Source organism: Poecilia reticulata, chromosome 16 (assembly GCF_904066995.2).
Source record: "Poecilia reticulata chromosome 16, P_reticulata-male-v2, whole genome shotgun sequence".
Taxonomy (NCBI): domain Eukaryota; kingdom Metazoa; phylum Chordata; class Actinopteri; order Cyprinodontiformes; family Poeciliidae; genus Poecilia; species Poecilia reticulata.
Window position 1 is genome coordinate 14990939 of NC_088845.1, and position 21978 is coordinate 15012916.

At 37.6% G+C, this 21978-nt stretch overlaps 2 protein-coding genes across 5 annotated transcripts in view; one reads left to right on the forward strand and one right to left on the reverse strand.

The window, feature by feature from the left end:
- The window catches only part of kcnj14 (potassium inwardly rectifying channel subfamily J member 14), a 37564-nt gene that overhangs the window by 9756 nt on the left and 5830 nt on the right, over positions 1–21978 (reverse strand). For 2 of the 3 annotated variants that reach the window (XM_008431613.2, XM_081597479.1), the window contains exon 1: positions 6475–6678. The exons of the other annotated variant lie outside the window; for it this stretch is intronic. The gene's annotated coding sequence lies outside the window, so the exon portion shown is untranslated. Of the gene's footprint in view, positions 1–6474; positions 6679–21978 lie in introns of those variants that run through there. 3 annotated transcript variants of the gene reach the window in all.
- uts2r3 (urotensin-2 receptor 3) lies at positions 16401–21312 on the forward strand. Of its 2 annotated transcripts, none has more exons than XM_008431609.2 (2): positions 16401–16673; positions 18192–21312. In XM_008431609.2, the coding sequence occupies exon 2, from the start codon at positions 18233–18235 to the stop codon at positions 19361–19363; it is 1131 nt and encodes a 376-aa protein (XP_008429831.2). In that variant the 5' UTR covers positions 16401–16673; positions 18192–18232; the 3' UTR covers positions 19364–21312. The 2 variants fall into 2 exon arrangements, with proteins under 2 accessions (XP_008429831.2, XP_008429833.2); XM_008431611.2 differs by having other exon boundaries at positions 18195–21312.

Consider the following 21978-nt stretch of genomic DNA (forward strand, 5'->3'; position numbering starts at 1 on the left):
ACAAAATAAGAGTCATAAGAAGAACAACCAACTTGACACCCAGTTGCAGAGATGCAAGTTGTTAAAAAACACAAATTTTATGCCTAATACTTAAAACTGTATCACTGTGGTTCTATAAATGAAATAAATACTTAAAAAGACTTGGGCTCAAAAGCTAAATTGAAAAACAAAGTATTGATTTAGAGTGATGGCAGCGTAAAACTGCTTAAACATTTACACCGTCAATAAAATGTCTTCATTTTGAAGTCTTAACTTTTATAAAATAGTAACAATTTCATGGCCAGCTGTAATTACTTAAAAAAAAAGTATGAACAAATGCAAGATGAGGCTGTTATGACCTTTGTGTCTGAACTATCCTTCCATCCAGGAAACTGCCAAATAAACAATCTCTCAGGTCTGCAATCTGCCACTGGACAACCAGCAGGAGTGGTTGGAGGAGGTGATGAGGGACGATCATGCGTTTGTGTACAGCATAGGCGCTATGAGAGCGTCCTGCTGCAACAGCTTATCGTGTCAAGGTGGCAAATATCTCAAACTATTCCAGACACAAGAACATTCATGGAAGGGTACATTGGAAAATTGTTCAAGAGAAGCTGATGTGCTACTATCCAGAATCAAGCCATGAGGGAAAGAGTCAAAAGAAAAAATGTTAAAGTAATATGTTTTTCTTCATGTCATATTTTGTTTCATTTGTTGATGAAATTAGGACCTAACAATGCTTCATAAATCTATACACATTTCATTATTGTACAATTGATCAGCTTAACTAACAAAAAATACTATTAACTAATGCTTAATTGCTATTATTATTATTATTATTATTATTATTATTATTATTATTATTATTATATCTTATTAGTTGATATTAAAAAGAAGGATCAGTTCAGCCTCTAGTCTTTTAATGGTTCCTTTCAAAAAACACTTTGAGGCTGGATTAAAGTGGGGTAACATAATTTCATTGCACAAAGAGATCTGTGAGGACAAGAGTAAAAGAAAAAGCTGCATTTCCACAAATAAACATTTCCACTCATGTTTGACCCAAAACATTAAAGCAGTGGTGTTCAAAGTCAGTCCTGGAGGCCCGGCATCCTGCATGTTTCAGTTCTCTCTCTGGTTAAACATACCTAGATCCAATGGTGGCTCATTAGAAGGCCTAAGAAGAACATTAACCTACTGGTTGTTGCTACCACCAGAGAGAGAACTAAAACATGCAGGATGCTGGTCCTCCAGGACCGACTTTGGTACCACTGCCTTAAGGTATCTGCTTGAAATCAAAGGTGAATTATCACTGTAATTTCAATTATACATACAGAGAAAAACGCGAAAGAATGATTTCATGAGGATGTTTCAAATTTAAAGTTTTGAATTAGCTGCCAAATATCACCAAATCACTAAGTAAGATGCTATATAAAGTAGACTGAATCAATCAATCAATTATTTTGCATTTTCATATCTTAGCAGATTCCTAGTTGAATTTAAAAAAAATATTTTCTTGAAATTTACTTCTGAAAGAAAAAATTAAGCATCCCCTTGTGTTTATTTGACTTTTTTATTTGTTTTTTCTGTGGTTGCTTTGTAAAAATGTCTTTTAAATTTATTTTTAAAAAGGGTACATCTTTTACTTGTTTTTTAAAGATTTATCCAGATTATAATGATTTTATGCATCGAAAATCAGGTTTAAGAGTTGCTGAACTAGTTTTGAGTAAGATCCATTTAGCACTCTCTGTTTTATGCTAATGTTCATTGACTTAATCTGTCACATGGCTTTATATTCAAACAGTTTGACTTAATGCATATTTACAAACTGTTTGAAGTATTTGATTGTTTTAAATAGGGTGATGAAGGAAGAGTTGACTCAACAAGCAGGCACACATGTAAAAGACAGAAGAGTGAAGCCACAATGGAGACATCAATACCTAATATTGATCAGTGAAGGTCAGAAACCAGGCCACGTATCGGCTATCTGTCTCTCAAAGTCACGAGGCTCACAGCTGAACACATTTCCCTTCATCTCTTAAGTTTAGCTAACCTATGCAATTTCTCTTTACAAATCAAGATACTTTTTGTGCTTCATATACACAATTCAAGACTCAAACATCTAAAACAAAATTAATAAACATGAGATTTTCAAAGTCCCCTCACTTCAGCCTGTTTAAAAAATGTAACAGGAGCTTCCATTAAATGGAAATTGTGGCAGTTGTATCTTGCTTTATTCTTTAAACTGTATTTCTTGTCAAAACTAAAAGACTAATATACCCATAATGCCAGAGCTCATGAGGATCGCAGGTGATATGAATGCTTATGTAACCAACAAAAAGACTCAAATCCTGTCAGTACTTAATTTAAATAACCCCCAAATATACAAAGAGTCAAAAATCTTTATGCTAAACTAAGATTAGTCTAATTACAGGTTTAAAGGGAGTTGGTAACTTATAAAAAAAAACACATGCTGGCACAAAAGCTTTTCTCCACATCCTACAATAAACGCAAACAAGAAGTTAATTGAAACCATTTCTGCTGCTGCGTCTCCCTCAGTTGCGTGCAGAGATAAAGACAGAGTTTTAATCCGTAGGGGGTTAAGATGCTGCAGGTTGCAATGTATTAGTTAAAACTCTACACAATTCTAAGAAGATGCCCAAAGCACAAAAATGAATAAAAACAAAAACACTGAGAAATATTGCACTATTTAGTTTTCATTTGAATATTACAAATAACTTACATGGCACTTGTTGTTAAATTACTTGAAGGTTTCCTTACAAAGATTATGAATAAACGGTTTCTAACTTCCTAAAATACGTTTATGAAGTTTGTCATACTCAACATAAACATCCATTCTGTATGTTTTTTTAATAATGCCATAATTTCTGAACTTATCCCAACTGCTCAGTTTTAGCTTGACCCAAAAATTATGTTCCACCCTAAAACCTTTTTACCTTCAAAACTGGAGTGATGAAGGATTCATGCAGCACTAGATCATCTTTTTTTCCCCAACACCTTCAACTATGTGGCTTTAGTTTAGATGCCTTGAGTATTTATACCCATTGAATTTTTACACATTTATATCACGTTACTTTCTTCATCTTTAATGTATTTGACTGAGATTTTATGTGACAGACCGACACAAAGTCCTAGTGATAGAGAAATGGAGGAAAAGTGATCTTTTTAAATTATTTTTGCAAATAAGATCATAAGAATGAAGCTTTCAGTCCCTTTATACTTTGTAGTATTTTGCTTTTACAGCTGTGAGTATTTTGAAGGTCCTTCAGCTTTGCTAATCTAAAGGGATTTTTTTTTTGTCCATTCTTCTTTGCAAAATAGTTGAAGCTCAGTCAGGTTGGACAGAGAAAGTTGCAAACCTCACTTTTCAAGCCTGGAAACAGATTTTTAGTTAAACCTATCAGTGAACTTTGACTAGTTCTTTAAATATATGCATTTTCTTTGAATTAAACAGTTCAGTTATGGCTCAGATTGTAACTTTAGAGTCAATTTTCTGCTTCCATTTCAGGACTTTTACAGAATAGTGTGTGTTTTCTTTTAAGATTACCCTGTATGTATCTCCGTCCAAACTCTGACCAGCTTCCCTGTCCTTAATGTAGAAAGGCATCACCATCGCGATTTACAATCTTTCCCAGTGAGAATCATGTGGTCTGGGTGATGTGCACGGTTAGTTTCCCATCCAAATACAAATGCATGCCTCACTTTTCAAGGCTTTTGGAAAAAAGCCTTGATAATGACTAATTTATTTACCTTTATAATTATACTTTGTGTTGCTCTGTCACATTTTCTTCCTATGAAACATATTGAGCTTGCGGTACTTATGTAACAAAATACAAAAAAAGTTACTAAATGCTAAATGAAAAGTGTCAAGCCTTTTTTTGCTGCCTACAGTAGTTTGATAATTAATGGGAAGATCGTGTGTTGTTGGCAAAACTGATCTATAATTGTGAATGAACCAATGGGTGTGAATGGTTTTACCAGGAACAAAAGGTAAAAAAACAACAGGCAAATGTTAGTCCAAATTATGCAGCTGATTTAATCAGTCTCCTACATTTCAGTAGAAGATCTTATTCTTGAACATTGCTTTGGCTAACTGAAGCTTGCAGGAATTTGTTGCAAAACAGGCTGAACAGCTTTGCAGTCCTGGGTTCAAATCCTAACTGGGATCTTTTGGTGCTGAATTGACATGTTATCTCAACAACTTTATGCTTGTCAGATTAACTGGAGGTTATCCTTAGATATGAGTGTCTCTCCCTTGTGATGCACTTGTACAGTGTGTACCAGACCTCCAAGCCAGTGAACATTGGAGATAGTCACCAGCCGCATCGTGATGCTGGTGAGAAACAAGACTTATGGACGTTCCTGAACAGTTCTTCTAAGGTCCAGTCACAGCATTTCAAATGGTTTTAAATACTGCGACTTGTCCTGACTTCAAGTCAAGACAACACAACCTATGCACAGCTTTAAAACAGTCTGTATGTCTCTAAGCAACGTACGTCCTTGATGTTTCTCCAGATCAGTTCATTTAAACTGAGATCATAAAACAGTGCAGTGAAAGATTGCAAATCACGATGGTGATGCTTTTCTACGTTAAGGACAGGGAAGCTGGTCAGAGTTTGGATGGAGATACATACAGGGTAATCTTAAAAGAAAACACACACTATTCTGTAAAAGTCCTGAAATTGAAGCAGAAAATTGACTCTAAAGATACAATCTGAGCCATAACTGAACTGTTTAATTCAAAGAAAATGCATATATTTAAAGAACTAGTCAAAGTTCATTGATAGGTTTAACTAAAAATCTGTTTCCAGGCTTGAAAAGTGAGTGTCGCAGCCTTCTAGCGCTAAGATTTTTGGCCCTTTTTTGTCAGATAGGTTCCATCTGAGCGATTTCTTTATTGTATGGGACAGTCGAAATCAGGCAGTAATATTTTTAAAAGCAGGCAGGTTGGTGTGGTTGGTGTTTTGTTTTCGCTGAAGAAATAAAATAATCTTTTGTAAAAACATTTCTATGTCTCTGGTTATCTTTTGCTGAAATTAGTTTAGTAATCTGAAACATTTAAGGGTGGCAAAAAGGAAAAAAATTATTTTTATGCTATATTGTAAAAACACAATCTTGTGCAACATCAAGCATTTATAACGATAGTCTTTACAAAGAAACCACCACCCCTTCACAACGAGCTTCCCTAAAAAATCCTGAACCATGCATGCTCTGCCACTTGATATAAAGTCGCTTTATCTAAAAGTGCCAACACAACTGCTATGAATGGAACAGCATCCACTTCCTGCTTTATATAGGACATTCACCACCACGACAAGCTGCGGCTAACCACTGTCTCTCTGTTGAGAACAACTCTATCATTTTCAAACCAAATCTAAAACACAGCAGTGTTTCTGGGAGCTCAGAAAATAAAAAAGGGATTAACCTCCAAACCATCAGGGCATGTCAAACCCTGTGGCCACCTTATCCATCCAGCTACCTTTGGTTTGTTTACTGCAGCAATGATATCTACAAAGTTTTTTTCTTATTCATCAGATCACCACAGTTTACACATTTTAATGAAAGTAAACAAATACTTTTAGCATCAAACCGTATAACAGCAGTGCACACATTTTGTTGGGGGGAATAGTCTAAAAACAAATTTAAAATCCGCAAAAAAAATTAATACTGGATGTTTTCTTAATAAAGAAAAAAAATTACATTTTAGATATCACAATTTATGATATGTAAAATGTGTATACATCCAAAAGTCACATAATTACACATTGAAGGTTGTGTTTATTCAATTAGTTGTAAAATTTATTCAATTAGTTGAAAGAGAAACAACCAGGGGCTAATTAGAATATAATAAATAAATCTCCTTGTTATTCAGATATCAAAGAAGATCTTGCAGTTTATGGTGAAATGTAAATTGAAAAATTGACAGGTGGTCAAGATACAACAGTCAATTTTGGAAAAACATCAGATTTATTTCCTTGGCTGCGGTAATCTTTCTTTCCAGATCTCATCAGTGTCATCACTGAAGCTTCAGGAAAAGATAAAACTTAAGAGTTATTGTAAAAAAAATATGAATAAACCTTTAATACTTAATTTAAATGTACCACTTTAATACATTGATTTTAATGTATTATTTATTTATTATTGATTTATGATTGCTAATAATATTTAATATTTAGGCTAGAGTGAAGAATGGAGGGGAATATAGGAATATAGGATCGGTTCCTATTGATCCTATATCAATATGTGACATAGGATGTGACTGCGATGAATAGTCGCAGTCACAGATTTTTCCAATACTGACAGACAGACTGAATTAAACATGACAAAGACTCTAGAGCTGATATCACACAAACCAAAACCAATCGGCCAGTAAGCCGACACTCATGAGTTTAACAGCATTAAATCCCTAAACTATAAGAGTGAATTATCTTTTAATATCAGCTCTATTAAAAGTTTAGATTAGCAGAATTCACTCACCTCGATGTGGGATTTTTCGCAGTCAAACAAGCGCCAAACTCGGTCGTTTTTCATTGAAAATTAAGTTTACTTTTTGGGGAAAAAAGGTTGTAAAAGGAAAATAAATCAAAGTAAAAGCTCTGGGCGAGATATCCTGCACCGACGCTCTGTCCGCGTGCCCTGTCCGAGCGCGCTCGTCCAATCAGCGGCGTGCACGCGCCCGCGCGCAGCGGCTGCATTAGATCCTCCAGCTGCTGCAGCTGAATCACGAGGATTAAATCTGAATTTCTCTCGGAAAAGTGACGTAGAAACGCACCCATACGTGTACTTACATTTATAAGTATATACAATTTTCTCTTTAGTTTAAAAGGATGAAAAAGAAGAAAATGCAATTAGTATTTTAAAATCTGACATGAAAGCTATAAATAAAAAAGTAGGTCAATTTTCTTAGTTTCTTAATATCTTACAAAAATGTTCGACTTACTAAAGTTTACCATCGTATACTCACACCTGACAGTCTTCTTAACAAACAATGTAATAAGATTCAGATATGAAAAGTTACTGTTAATTTTGCCGTGCATTTATATTTCACAATAAGAACAAAAGTCAAAGACCTTTCAGACAGTTAGCTTTTTGTGAGTAACTGTGAAACAAAGACTGAAAGAGGGCGCCAGTATGTGTGTATGTGTTACTTAATCTGATTTAATCCCAGTCAAGAGAGCCAGGAGGTCCTATGATGTCATGGGCTCAGTGGTTCTGTAGAAAAGGGGATCAGACAGAGGATAACAAAGAACAAAACTGCAAAAAAGAAATGAAATACTGAAATAATCAAGATGCAATGGACAACTTATTGCTTTATCAATGCCAAGTAAACGTCATGTACAAGCTGCAGTGCAGGGGGCGTATTAAATTGCATCAGTGTTTGTGTGAAAACACTCTTGCAAATGTAATTGAACCATGGAAAACTGTCAGGGAGGAGGGACTGAAAGTGAAAGAATCACCCAGGCAGGAAAGTGAGGTGGGGAGGTTTGATTATGTCAGCAAATTACCACAATAAGAGATAACTGAACGAGGATCAAATTAGAATTTAGAAAATGTAATTTATATAAATACAAGAACATCTGTAGTCAACTTATTTCTGAAAGTGGAACTCATGTTTTGCATTTCTGCAGTCCATGCCTTACAATTCTCCCTGAAACTTTTCATTTGATTTTGCTTTGCAGTCAATTCAAGTCTGTTTCCCTGCTGCTTCTTTTCCTACCATACTTTTCCTTTTACTCAACTTTGCAATAATGTGCTTTTTCAGTCATCCTTGCTTGGCAAAATGCCCACATCATGAAACAACAGGTCCAGAAAATGGATTTTCATAATTCTACTTCTTAATGGGGTCTATAATATTAAGTGAAAAAACAAATGAGAAATGTTTCGAGCTGGTTATGTTTGATTGCTTTTGTTTAGCATGCAAAATTTGAAGCTGCAGTTTAAACCTAATGAACCTGGTTGTTGTAATGTTCTTGCTTTTTCTCATTAAACTAAATATTTTAAACAATGTGGCTTGAGTCCAGCCAACAAAGCTCATTTCTATCTGCTAAACTGTAAGCCAATTTATCATTTACTCATTTAAATGAGTATTTTATCATTTACTCATTTAGATGTGTAAATTATAAAACTTATCTTTTATATTAGCAGTTTAAGAAGATGGTCGACTCAGCAAAGGACAGCGCAATCCCTCTGTGTTTTAGATTTTCTGATTTTATTTTCTAAAAACAACATTTAAGAACATTTAACAATCACTGTTGAATAAGGATGTAGGAATGTAATACTGATCTCAGGCCACCAGTGGGCAGATTTAAACTAAATAAAGCAGAGACCCTCTAGTCAAAGAAACATGGAGGTTTTCCAGTCTGAACTAAGTTAATCAGGCTGGTTGGCTGCAGGATTGTCCACCTGGTTTCTGAGGACATCGTTACACGGATGGATTCGCAGTTAGATGCTGTGGTGACAGTAAAGGAGGAGGAGTTTTTACTTTGAGTGACTGACAATTTGAAGGATGTCGAATAGAGACGACAAGAGACACAGTGACTGTTAAACGTCTGATCTTATTCTTTAAAAACAACACATTATTTTCAAGTCTGTAACGTTGCCATATCTTCTTTTCTTGTTTTGTAACTTTAGAACCACATAATTCAACGTATTTTAATGGAGCTTTATGTGATGTAATTGATGAGTGTGTGTATGCATGGTTGTGTGTCCTGTGTGTCTGTGTTGCTCTGTCCATGGTGTGGCCTGTCTCTCTTCAAATGACTACAAGAGCTAGGCACCAGCCCCCTGTTGTCCACCAAGGACAAGAGAGTATTGAGGACTGATGAATCATTATAAAGCAGAAGTAAAATTACTTCTTTTTGTAAAAACATTTTTCAAAACAAAAACCTCAATATAATGGCAAGCATTTGAATTCTGTCTCTCCTGTTCAATACTTGGTTGGAGGACATCCTGCTACATCTGAGACTGACATTTTTGTGAATATGCATCATGATCCAAATCATTTCATTGTAGCTCTGGTTGTATTTTGTTGGACAATCTCAAGTATTTTGCAACAGGTTTGCTTCCAGGATCGACCTGGTTTTAGCTCTGTCCATCTTCCTATCAGCTCTGACCTGATTCCCTGAAAAGATCATCCCCACAGCATGATGCTGCAACTACCATACTTCATAATGCTATTCGGTGCAATGCACATTGCACAATGCACATTGCACAGTGAATAATGCTATTCGGTGCAATGTGCAGCGTTAATTTCCACCATCTTCTTTCACATGTTTGCTGATTCCCCTTCATAAATGTTGGCAAACAACAATCAGCCCAGGTTTGTAAGGTGCACAACTATTAGTTCAATAAATCAGACCGGTGCTTTTCAGATTGAAAATGATAAAAACAACAGCCTCTACTTTTAAAACACTTAGAAAGAACCTTTTCAAAACAACAACCTTTAAGTAGGTTTTAAACACACGTTTCATTAAGATGTGGTAATCAGTCTGATGTAACATGAAAATCTGCAGTACATGGTTAGGTTACAGAATGATAACCTAACCATTTTTTTCTGCAGTACATTTTAAAAAATCATCATAATTACCAGAAACAGATGTTTGAAACCATCCCTCTGTCATGACTGAGGTTAGTGAACATTACTGAACACTGAAAAACCAGGAGCTTAAATACTGAGACAGGGGTAGAAAATGACAAAGCAATCCAGATGAACTAATCAGAGGAAATGTTGTACAGAAAGCAGGGAAGCTGAGGGAAGGAGACTAATGAACACAGAGGCAGCTGAGCTGGGACTCAAAGGAGCTGGAAACCAAAAAGAGAAAAAGGATGACAATAATCTAAGATAAATACATTTAAACTTACGCAGAACAAAGGAACTAACTCATATGTAAACACCTTTCTAACAAAAGTGAACACAGAGAAATTAAATGAATATGACAAGACTTGAAAATGATCAAAATGCAAACAAATGAAAACCAAACAAGCCCATGTGGATGGACAAACAATGTGTCATTTATCTAAATATTATGTTTCACTCAGTGAAATGACACACTAAAATAAATTCAGTTTTCAATAATATCCTAATTTATTGAATATGGCTGTAGTTGTCCTGTCAACCTGAGCTGTAGATCTCTGTAGTTCCTCCATAAACACCACGGGCATCTTGGCTGCTTCTGTGATTAATGCTCTCCTTACAGTCTCTTAGTCAGTCTGCAGTTTCTATTCTCTGAAGCCCTTCAAAGCACCAGACATCATTCTGTAACCTAACCATGTAATAGTTCCTTGGAAAGTAAATTTCTTTTTTCTTCTTTTTTCATTTTCACAAAAAATCCTGAGTAATATTAACAAATGATCTCCTTGCTTCTGTTACGCTCCAGATAGACCTGAGACTGGCTGATCTGAACTCTGCAGATGGTACAAACTGAACCTCACGAGTAACACGTTCCAGACTGTATCACGGTAACACAAAGTCCAGATGAAATGCTGCAGAGTATGAGGGAAACGTGCATCCCTCAGAACACTGTGTGCTCTCTGCAGACTCACTTTAGGTTCAGGCCCACAAGGCAGATTTCCCTGATGGATCATTTTAGACAGCAGGTTCTGCTGAATCAACTCCAGAACAGAAAACAAAGAACTGCTGGAAATAAAAGTGAAGACTGGATGATCCATTTTTCATATTTAGGGTCAACACATCAAGGTGACCTTAGTTTGGTCGCTAATTTATATATCTGCATATATTTCAGGATGTTCTGCATCTCTTCAAACAATCAAAAATAGTGTAAAAATAATACAGCTGTTTCAATAATACAGCATGTCCAAAAAATGTCTTATGGCTCAATTTATAGCAAATCTACAATTTCAACTTTATTTGTGCCCACAGGTAAAATGTTACACTTTAATCCTTGCTTCATGACCTCATGTTGTAGCTCATGCAAAGCACAATAATATATAAAATAAATGTAAAAATATAGATTATGGTCTAAAAATAATTCTTATGAAACGTGTGATAAACTAAATTCACCTTCAAGAGTGAAAAATGTTTTTAAGAAATAAAAGTTGAACCACTTTGCCAATACATCCTTTAAAATCACATCAGAATGGAAACTTCCTCTTATGTGTTTCCATGAGGCGTCGTCATGGGTTTTCTGTAGTTACGCTCTGAATCTTTTAAAATTAATTTTACCTGCTTGAAAGAGAGCTAATCTTGTTAAACACTGCTTCTATCAATGCTGCAGGATAAACTCCCGATTTGGGCATTGAGGGGGCTGGAGGAGGGTAAAACCCGGGATCAATAACTCATCACAAGTTGAGATGCAGGTTGGTCCAGCAACCATTTGTCACCTGCAAAAATGTCCGCCCATTTAATCAAGTCTACTGTATGCCGAGGACAGTCAACCGGCTGGCAATTTGTCAGGCGGCTTGTTCAGAAACAGGCTAATTAATGAAATGAAAGAGGAAAGCAAAGACGGCCAGGAGGAGGTTAGGGAGCTGATAGGCGTTTACGTGAGGGAGGATTTGTCATATTGTGACTGTCTTCTTCTGATTGCTGATGCAGAAAATAAAGGCATGCAGAAAAATGAAGCTGATTTCCTGCAGAAAGACGGAGTCAAATCGTGACAACGCTAAACTCCGTCTTGCTCTTTCCAGACCATCTTCATCAAATCTGACAGAGCTTGGATGGAATGCTGATGGATGAAGCGACTTTTAGATTTGTATTTGTAAAAACTAAAATATATATATATATATATATATATATATATATATATATATATATATATATATATATATATATATATATATATATATATATATATATATATATTATTTTACTTAAACCTTATTGTGCTCTGCTATATGTTGGTCTAACAAATCCCTTCAACAAACATTATAGTGTGTGGCTGTAAAGTGGCAAAATGTGAAAAAATTAAAGAAAGATTCAGCTCACTATAAGTGGGATCTCAGCTTTAATTCTTTTTATTTATTCTTTGAGAGAACCCTCCTGACCCCGATGAGGGACAAGGGTGCAAGAAAATGGATGGATGGATGGATGGATGGATGGATGGATGGATGGATGGATGGATGGATGGATGGATGGATGGATGGATGGATGGATGGATGGATGGATGGATGGATGGATGGATGGATGGATGGATGGATGGATGGATATTCTTTGAGGGGCTGAAAGATTTTTTTTCTTTTATTTATTTCATATCTGACTGGAACTAAACATAGATTTGGTGGACATTTTATTTTGGTTTTACAAGCAAAAAATCAAAACAGCTAAATATTTCAGATTATTGGAGTCAACAGTTTAGTGTTACTCAAAGTTTAATTTGATTTCTATTTTTTCCCTAAAAGATAAATCACTTAGTGTGTATTATGTCTAAGATCATAATACTTAATTAACTGATTGGTAAATTGATCCACAGCTGCTCACATCATAACTATACATTTCTTTCAACAACTTACATACAATAGATGTTAACTGTTTGCTAACATTTTATAGTTTTACTAATTACATGAAAAAAGAAAACATCTACATATTTAGTAGCAACAGTGCTTTAATATATCAAAAGCAAGAAATAAAGATCACATTATATACATAATAACAACTCGCATTTTTGAATCGATCCATATCAGACCATAATTGCAGAAAAGCAAACTAAATTTGTTTTTAAATCAATTAATTAATCAATATGAATTTATGGAACACATTTAAACAGCAAAGTGTAACATAAGGTGTTTTTAGAGTGCCTACGAAACAAACATAAAACCATTAAAGCCACTCAATACACACACGCACACACACACACACACACACGCACACACACACACACACACGCACACACACACGCACACACACACACACACACGCACATACACACACACACACACAAACACGCACGCACACACGCATGCACACGCACTAAAAAAATTATGATTCATTAAAAGAGAGATAAATAAGCCAATCACAGGGGATGAAGAACACACAAATACAGCACAGATCAGCAAGGAAACACGTTACAAAGAAAGTGTTACATATACGTATATAATACTTTCATGCAAATATATAATATTTTTATAAGAATGAAAGAACTTACACAAACACAGAAGTTTTACACAAATAAAGCCAAAAGCTACCCTATTTAGAAAAACATATAATTTAGTTTTTTAGAAACATATTCCAAACATTCAGATTTAATTTGTTGGAGTGCTTAAGGTTAATAGAGCAAGCAGAAAATATATCTGCAGCTCAGATGAAACAATCATTCTTCCAGCCATTAATTTCACAAAAAAAAAAAAAAAACATCCTGATAATGTTTCCATCTCTCATCTTCAGACCTGATTTGCATATAAGACTGATGCAGGCTAATTAACTGAGAGAAACACACGCAGTCCAGGTCAAAGCTCCAACATGGAGCCCGTTGCTCAGATAAATGTAATTAAAAATTATACTGGTGGCCTCCACTGGCTGAGATTGATGTCCTCTGACAAATACAAATAAACAGCCTACAGCTCCAGCTTCTTTCCCTTCCATCCATATTTTTTCCCCCCATGACTACATGTGTTAGAAATAAACAAAAGTGGATGTATAATACCTCACGTCACAGTTTGTAAACATTTTCCTCCTATTTCCCCTCCTGATTTTACTTCTTCAGGCTTCTCGTTACGCCAGCCCTCCTACATTTCCATCCAATAAGCCTTTCTATAGGTGCGTGAGGGAGGCAGACCTTTCTCCCCTTTTTTGGCATGCCTGTGGCAGGTATTTGCACAGATTCCTCACACCCCGCGGGGATAGGTATGTCCACCTCTTCCCCCTCCAGCCCTCTTGAGTCTTTACTGCCTGTCTCTGTCTGTCTGTCTTTATGTACGAAGCGGACTAGAGCATGGACTCCCCACCGGCACCGACACGAGGCGCAGGCCTCACATTCTGCAGTCACAACTTAAATCATTTCCAAGCCGCCCAGCTTCTCGAAGCTGGCAGACCGCAGCTGTGGGTTTGACAACTGCTGAGCCAAAAACAACTCGGCTGGTAGCAGGCAGCTGGGAGCTGTTTCTGATATCTCCTGAAAGGCCGGTTTATTCAGCGATGCAGTCGGAGCGTCCACCAGGAAAGCTGCGCTGTCTCCCGCATGGAAAGATGTTGATCCGGGCCAGTACATTGGATAGTTAATTTCCTCTACAGTTTAAACACCAGATCACGGTATAAATCCCCTTGTGAGGGTTGGACAGATTGAGTGCGAACAAGAACTATTGTGGTATTGACATTGGGTCAGAGTTGAACTGTTAGTTATGGAGGTGCGTCACAAAATGACAGGAAATAACAGCAATACGAGGCCCCTTTCTGAACTTCACACATGCAATGAGGCGAAACTGAGCTTAAACTCCGTTTGAAAGTATTAAAAAAACAATTTCCATATCACAAAGAGTTCAATATGGTCTGAATCTGCTTCAGGTTGACTTTTCTGCCTTTGCGTTTTCCCAGAAATCCACCAAAAGGTCAGACTTTGTGTGAAAACAGCTACATTCAAGTGAATGCCTCTAATGAATCATGTATGTCTGAAACCTCACTTCCTGTTCATTTAAAGTCTGTAACCAGTTTTAGTACGTTCAAAAATCAAACAAAACTCTGGTTATGTCAAAAACAGAACTGTACCCATTTTTGATGTTTTACATTTTTCTGTTTGTATACATTATGTTGTGCTATTTTAAATGATCATCACTTTAATTTTTAGAGTCTTTTTTTTTAAAGCCCATCTAGGGACAAGTGCTGCGAATTAGCTGTTGCTATTGCACCATGATGCAAACATGGGACTGCTGTTTTATTCAGTTTGTCTATGTCGATGTGTGTCTGTCCCTATCAAATAAACTTTATAATATAAAAAAACTTTGCAACACTTTCACAGGGGTGACTTCAGAGAGAAACTGTTTTTAAAAAGAAATAGACATCTAAATGAATACATGTGTCTATTGATGGTGTACAGAAGTACAATGTCTTAGATCATCAAACTAAATTTAATTCCAAAGAAACATAACCTATTTAAACACAAATATATAATTTCATGCATTAAGAGAAAAAGCCTATTGCCATCCTTCTGAAATCTTGAATTAAGGGTGATTAAATATATTTATTTGGAAATAAATGAAATTAAATTTAATCAGACTCACCCAGGTCTGATTATCAGCCGTCTGACAACACAAAGTAGGCAAAAAGCTTTAAAAAAAAAAACTACATGTCTGGCCCTGATATTCAGCATCCATTAGTCTATAAGGGTGTTACAAATTTCAAAGTGAAAATCATCCACCACATGGAAAAACTGTGATCACTCCTAGGAGTTTACCAAAATTATTCCTGGAGAGCATTGTCGTCTAATCCAGGAAGTCACAGAAGAACCCAGAACAACAGCTAATCCCTGCAGGCCTCAGACATCTGAGTAATAAGAGGCCAATCTGCTGCCCAAAGCAAGCACTGCTTCATCAAATAATATTCATGTTTTCATAAAACATATTCTGAAAACTGACAAGAAACTTCTAATTTCTGAAATATAGAGGCTTACTTTGTTGACGCCGTGAATTCTACTTTCTAGCTGAAAACTCTGAAAATGGCCGACCATCAGTTTTGGATGTTTGGGTTATGCAGCAATAATCAGATTATCATCTAAATCCACAACACAGCCAAGTTCACAAACAATATTCACTACAGCAATATCCTGCTAATCTGAGACTCTTCTGATTCCCCTTTGGGAGGAAATTGCAATTAACAACCTGGACGTCATCCATCAATGGTTATATGTTACCTGAATTTTTTTTACTGCGTTCTTAAACATTAACATAAAGTGTTTAGGTAAAAAGATTACATATATTTTTCCTTATAAAAACTTTAAAAAATGTTTCATTAAGCAAATCAACACAGTTCCTCTTAATGAATGAGTTTCATACAAGAACGGAAACAAGCTTTCAGCTCAAAAATATTTCTATTTATAGTCATTTTCTAAATTCTTCCAGTAAATTCCCATTTAGATTTATGCTTCACTGAAACTATTAGAAAGTCATCGAACTATGATCAAGAGTATGATTTAATGAGGCTGTAAAGTACAGGAGAAAAAAGAAAACAGACGCTAATGCTACTTTAAGTGTATCAAATTCTTACAGGACAACTCAGAGGCAAAGCAGTGGAAAGAAAAGCTTCGCATGAGGCCATAACTCAGAAACAACCGAGATGTGCAAACCATAATTACATGAAACATTTAGGATTAAAGCGGTCAAAACATTAAAACAGATTTCAACAGATTCGAGGAGTAATTAAGTAAAACTCTTACTATAAACATATTTATTAAATTAAATATGTTCTCATACTTAGTTCACTCGGTGGGGGGGCTTCGCTGTGCCTAATATAAACATGGAGTCTGGATGCAGGAGAAGCCCCCTTGATTTCTCATCCCACCCCTTTGTGTGACTCTCGCTCTGGATCCTCGGACTGACTCAGACAAATCAGAGACTGAGGACGGAGAGCATCGCTGAGGACGGAACCGCACACCCCAAACTTCAACTTTAAATATTAAATACTAATCCTCCTCATCTGAACGAACCGAAATGAGAAGATTTCAGAATGGAAGCTGAGTGGTTTCAGCCCAGGAACGTTATTTTGTAACGTCCAGGATTTTACATCTCAGAAAGTAAGTTGAAAATGACTTCACTGTCGTAAAACGTATTGAATTCAAATGCATTTCAGCTAGAGTATTGGAAAATATAGGTTTTTTTTCCTTTCTCTCCCACAAATAAATTCAAAAGTGCACTTTACTACAACTACAGTCAATAAAATACATTATTTAGAACGGTTTTGACGTAAACATAATACAACCAGCATTATTTCTTTCCAACAGCAATGCGAGAGTTTAATTTAACAAGTAGATTATTTTTGATTCTTAAAATGTTAACTGTAAAAGGTAAAACACAGAGATGTGACGCGGTGTGTATTGTGTATGTAATTAGTCATGTAAAGGGAGCCGCAGAAAGCGCAGCAGCCGCCCGGGTCACAGGCCGCCTCTGTCAGCCTCATTTTGGTGTCACGAAGACATCTCTGCACAGAAGAACTGCGTGTATCGAAGCGAACATGCTGCTCTCCCCTCTCAAAATGAGTGTTTAATTTTTTTCCTAAGCAGAGCGCAGCGCCAGGCTTGAGTCCTGCTGCGTTATGACTCGGCAAATTTACACGCACCGGTCCCCATCCAAACCACCGGTGCGCAAAAGGAGCACAAGAAATCCAAACAAAAACCTTGGCCGTTTATAACCTGCTTGCTAATAAGATCGGCTGTCTTTCATGTTCCCGTACTGTTTCACCTAATTGCTGCCCAGCTGTTGACCCGAAGGGGGAGGTTTTTCCGTGCAGATTTACCGTCTTGAATTGAAGAACCCCCTCCACCCCATCCCTTTTAAAAAGCGGGCTCCCCGGGTAACAATAAAACCGTGATGGCTGTGCCAACCAGAGCAGGTTTCTGTTGGAACATAAACCATCCTGGATTTGCTGACATTTTTCATTTAATCATGTTTATGTGACTTTCTTTACATTGTCTACTGTCGGAGTTTGAATGGGGGCAAATCAAGCTGAAGCCGACAGAAACAGGATTTGCTGGACCATTGTTCACAGCATCCATGTGGTGACGCTCAGAGGTGCTCAAATCCCTTGGAGTTGAGCAAGTTTTGTCACAACACATCAAACTTCCACGCATTTAATTGAGGTTTTATGTTATACAAAAGTTTCACATTTAAATAGAAAAAATAGAAATAAATCAATGGTTATTTAAAAATGACTAATTATTTATGATAAATATTTATTTTTCTAGGTGGGCAGCCACGTTCTTGATGGTTTGTAGTTGTGCTTGATGCTCTTTCTATAATCAGGTGATGGGCTGAATACAGGGCTCTGATTTGTATTCATAAAAATTGTGAAAATGAATTACTTTATCCTCCATTTCACAATTAAGCATGATTTTGAGGTCATCCACCTTATAAAATCAAATTAAGATACCTTGAAGTGCGTGGCTGTAACATAAAACACAAAAAGTACAATATAGGCACTCTTAATTTCTCTAGAATCTACAGAAAATAACTCATGTCATGTTCTTCTCTCCATCTGCTTTTATATTTTGATTTGCTCCACATCGCCTGTTTGTCTTTCTTCCTCTTCTACACAGCAGTCTGACTTTTCCCCCTAACCTGCTGACCTTTTGGCATAATGGACCCGTCTTTAGCTCCCACAGCTCTCTACACCCTCACTCCCATCCAGAACCTCTCAACGCCCTCCCCCTCTCCCTCTGTCTCTCCATCGCCCAGCTTTGCCTCCACCGCTCTCTTCTGCTCCCTCCTCTCGCTCCTCTCCCTGCTGGGCATCACAGGAAACCTTTACACTTTGGTTCTCCTTCTGAGGCGCAGCAGAGTTAGGAGAAGACGTGGAGCCGGACTGGCCTGCTGCCTAACAAGAATACCCGTTCCTTCCTGTCTCGCGAACTCTGCCTCTCCTTCCTCCCCCTCCTCCTCGCCCTCCTCCACCTCTCTTCACCTCCAGGTGCTGAGCCTGGCGCTTGCCGACCTGCTCTACCTTTTCACCGCTCCCTTCATCGTGTACGACAGCCTGGCGTCCGGATGGGCCTTCGGGGAGCTGGGCTGCCGCCTCCTACTGAGTCTGGACCTCCTCACCATGCACGCCTCCATCTTCACCCTCACCGCCATGAGCATGGACCGCTACAGAGCTGTAGCCCATCCCCTGCGCACCTCCTCCTCCAGCTCCTCCAACCTGCTGCGGGTCACCCTGGCGTGGGGTCTGGCGGTGGCTCTTAGCCTGCCCATGATGATCACCTTGCACCTGGAGGACGGGGAGAACGGTGAGGGACAGCTGTGTGTCCCGGCGTGGGACGAGCAGAGCTCCAAGGCCTATCTGAGTGTGCTTTTCTGCACCAGCATCCTCGGCCCTGGGCTGGCCATCGGAGGACTTTACGCCACTCTGGGCCGGCTCTACTGGGTTTCACAGACCCAGCCGGCCTGGGCGAACGGAACCGGCGCGGCGTGCACTCCCCGAGCACCAAAACCCAAAGTTCTGCTTCTCATCCTGGGTATCGTCCTGGCCTTTTGGGCCTGTTTCCTCCCCTTCTGGATCTGGCAGCTGCTCCCCCTCTACCAGCCCGACATGCTTCGGACATTACCGGTGGGGACCCAGGTGACGGTGAACCGCATCCTGACAGGACTCACTTATGGAAACTCCTGCGTCAATCCCTTCTTCTACACGTTACTGACTGGGAAGCGGAAACCGAACAGGCAGGTGCTCGCATCAGCCAATCAGCTCTGCCGCAAGGGCAGCCCCCTGCAGTGATGTCCCATCCTGACCAACATCCTGAGTGGAGTTGACCGTCCACTGTCTTCAGATCAAACCACATTGGTGTCAAATGTTTGTGCAGCAAAAATCTTCATTTTTGTTTCACTATAATTTTAAAGATATTAATAAATATTTCCAGAGGTCATCAAAGGTCAAACAGCTCCCCACATTTACAAAATCTAACTAATTTGGTCTCAATCAGTTGTGCTTTTCATTGCACATTTTTGAGGCAGTTGATTGACATCAAATTTGTTAGATTTTGTAGATGTGGGGGGAGCTTATTGACCTCTGGAAACTTTTATTAATATCTTTAAAAAGATAGCAACACAAACAAAAACGTTTGCTGCCCAAAGTTTGGCACCAATTTTGTTTAATTTGAAGAAGGTGGAATGCACTAAAAAGACATAAGGATGCTTTGAAGTGCCAGTTTTGGCTACCAAAGACGAAAGCAATGAGGATGCTGAAGAAATTATAGCACTTTGTACGAAAGCTTTATGGAAGGACAATGTTTGCTTTATCAGAGGAAATAGTTGATATAGAATTTTACCTGAGAAAGATGAAAATGTTTCTCAAAAATAAATAAAATAAAAAAATTTTAATGATTCACTGTCTTGCAAAAATAGCTTTTCCACTTTCTTTGCAGAACCACAGACGTCAGCGTATGTTTGTTGGGACGTCGTGTGAAAAATCAACACAAAACAGGGATTAACTGTGAGCTAGAAGGAAAGTGTGCAGAGCCAATGCATTGTAGAGACTGAAAGTTTTCAATCATTTTTTAATTCTTGCTAATAATTATCAGTAAGATTTAGGTCTAATCCATTCCAAGATTTCAACAGGCTTTGATCTAAACATTTTTAATTTTCATTGTCCTGCTTGGAGGTGAACATTCAACATACTCTCAAATCTTTTGCAGCCTCTAACAGGTTTTCTACCCTGCAGTTGGCTCCATCCGTCTTCCCACAGACTCTGACCAACTTCCCGGTCCCACAGCATTACACTGCCACTGCCATTTACATGGCCGATGCATTGCTTTGGATAAAGTTTACAACGTTGTCTCTGCTGGGTTTCTTGGTCTTTACGATGCTGATTATTGTCCAATGCTCTTAAGACTTCACAGAACAGATGGATTTAGATTAAGAAAAAGCCACAAACTGCTGGGCTCTGTTCACTGAAGATTTCAAAAGGCATTTGGTTGCATTGAATTTTATTTTGGATTATTGGAGTGAAAGGGGATGAACAAATATGAAGACTACAACTTTTAGAGTTTTATTTGCAGGACATTTTAAGAGTCATGTACCATTTTCCTTCCACTTCACGAGTACGCTCAGAGGTTTGTGATTTTAACGAGAAAAATGTGAAAAAGTTCAAGGTGTGAATATATAGTTGAAAGGCACACATTTATCTCAACGGATGGAATTGCTTATATATTTTTTAATTTGTTCAATATTTAACATAGCAATAATTCAGATCTACGGAAATTAAATGTACAAAGGAATGGAGTTAACCGGTTTATTATGCAAATAAAAACAATAATATTAAGACTGCAGACCAGATATCACATGTTGCAAATATGTTGCATTTCCACTGAAGCCTCTGACACATTTCTGCTTGGTTTTTTTTTAGAAAAACCTCAATGAAAATGTTTATTTTTAGACAACTGGTTGTGTCTGGCCAGGAACTCAGAGGGATATTTTTCTGAAACATTGTTTGTTGACATAATAAATTATGTTTAAGCATGTCTGCAGGGTTTTTGTTTTCTGCTCCTAAACTTTGACATATATAAAAAAAAAAAAGAGTTTTCTGTATTGTTGACCTGCATGTTTGGGTTTTAAAATGTACTTATTGTCATTAATCACACAATGTGCTGCATGGCCTTACCTGCAATTGATGCTGAAATAGGTTTATATTGTTGCATATATTCCTGAATAAAGGATTTGCTCTCTATATTTCATAAAGTCATTTCCTCTTTAGTACAGAAGTTATTTCCAAGGTTTGGATCTCTAACAAACAATGCACCATGACACAAAAGGTTACCAAGAGAGCGGTCAAGGCTATCCATCACAGTAACAGAAACAACAAGGGAAGAAAAAGAGAAAAATGGAAAGTTTTGTTTTTTAGTTGCCCTACGTTGCCCTGTAAGGGCAAAACCCAAATCTGTCTGTCTGACTCAAAGGCTGCACTGCAGATCCTGCTGCTCTGTGACACAGATGAGCAAATACTGTTGTTTGACAGCAAGCAGAAAGGATGGGGTGGAGATGCTAGGACAAGTGGGATAGTGGCGTCCCACTTGCACAGTCAGATGCGCTAAATGTTTGGACGGATGGTGTCTGGGAGGAGACGTCGTGGGGTTTAAGAAGTTGACCGTGGGATGAGATGTTTGCTGGTTTTATATATTTACGCCTCATATCCGTCTCCCACACTGGACTACTGCATACCTCTGAGAATTTTTAAGACGAAAAAAACACACAAGATAATTAATCGGCTCCCAAAAAAATGTACCTTTAAAACTGAGTCAGTCTGACAAAAAAAGACTTTACTGCTACACTTACTGGTAGACGTCTACTAAAAGGTTTTGATAAAAAAAACTGTGTATTTTATTGTAGCTCTGAGCT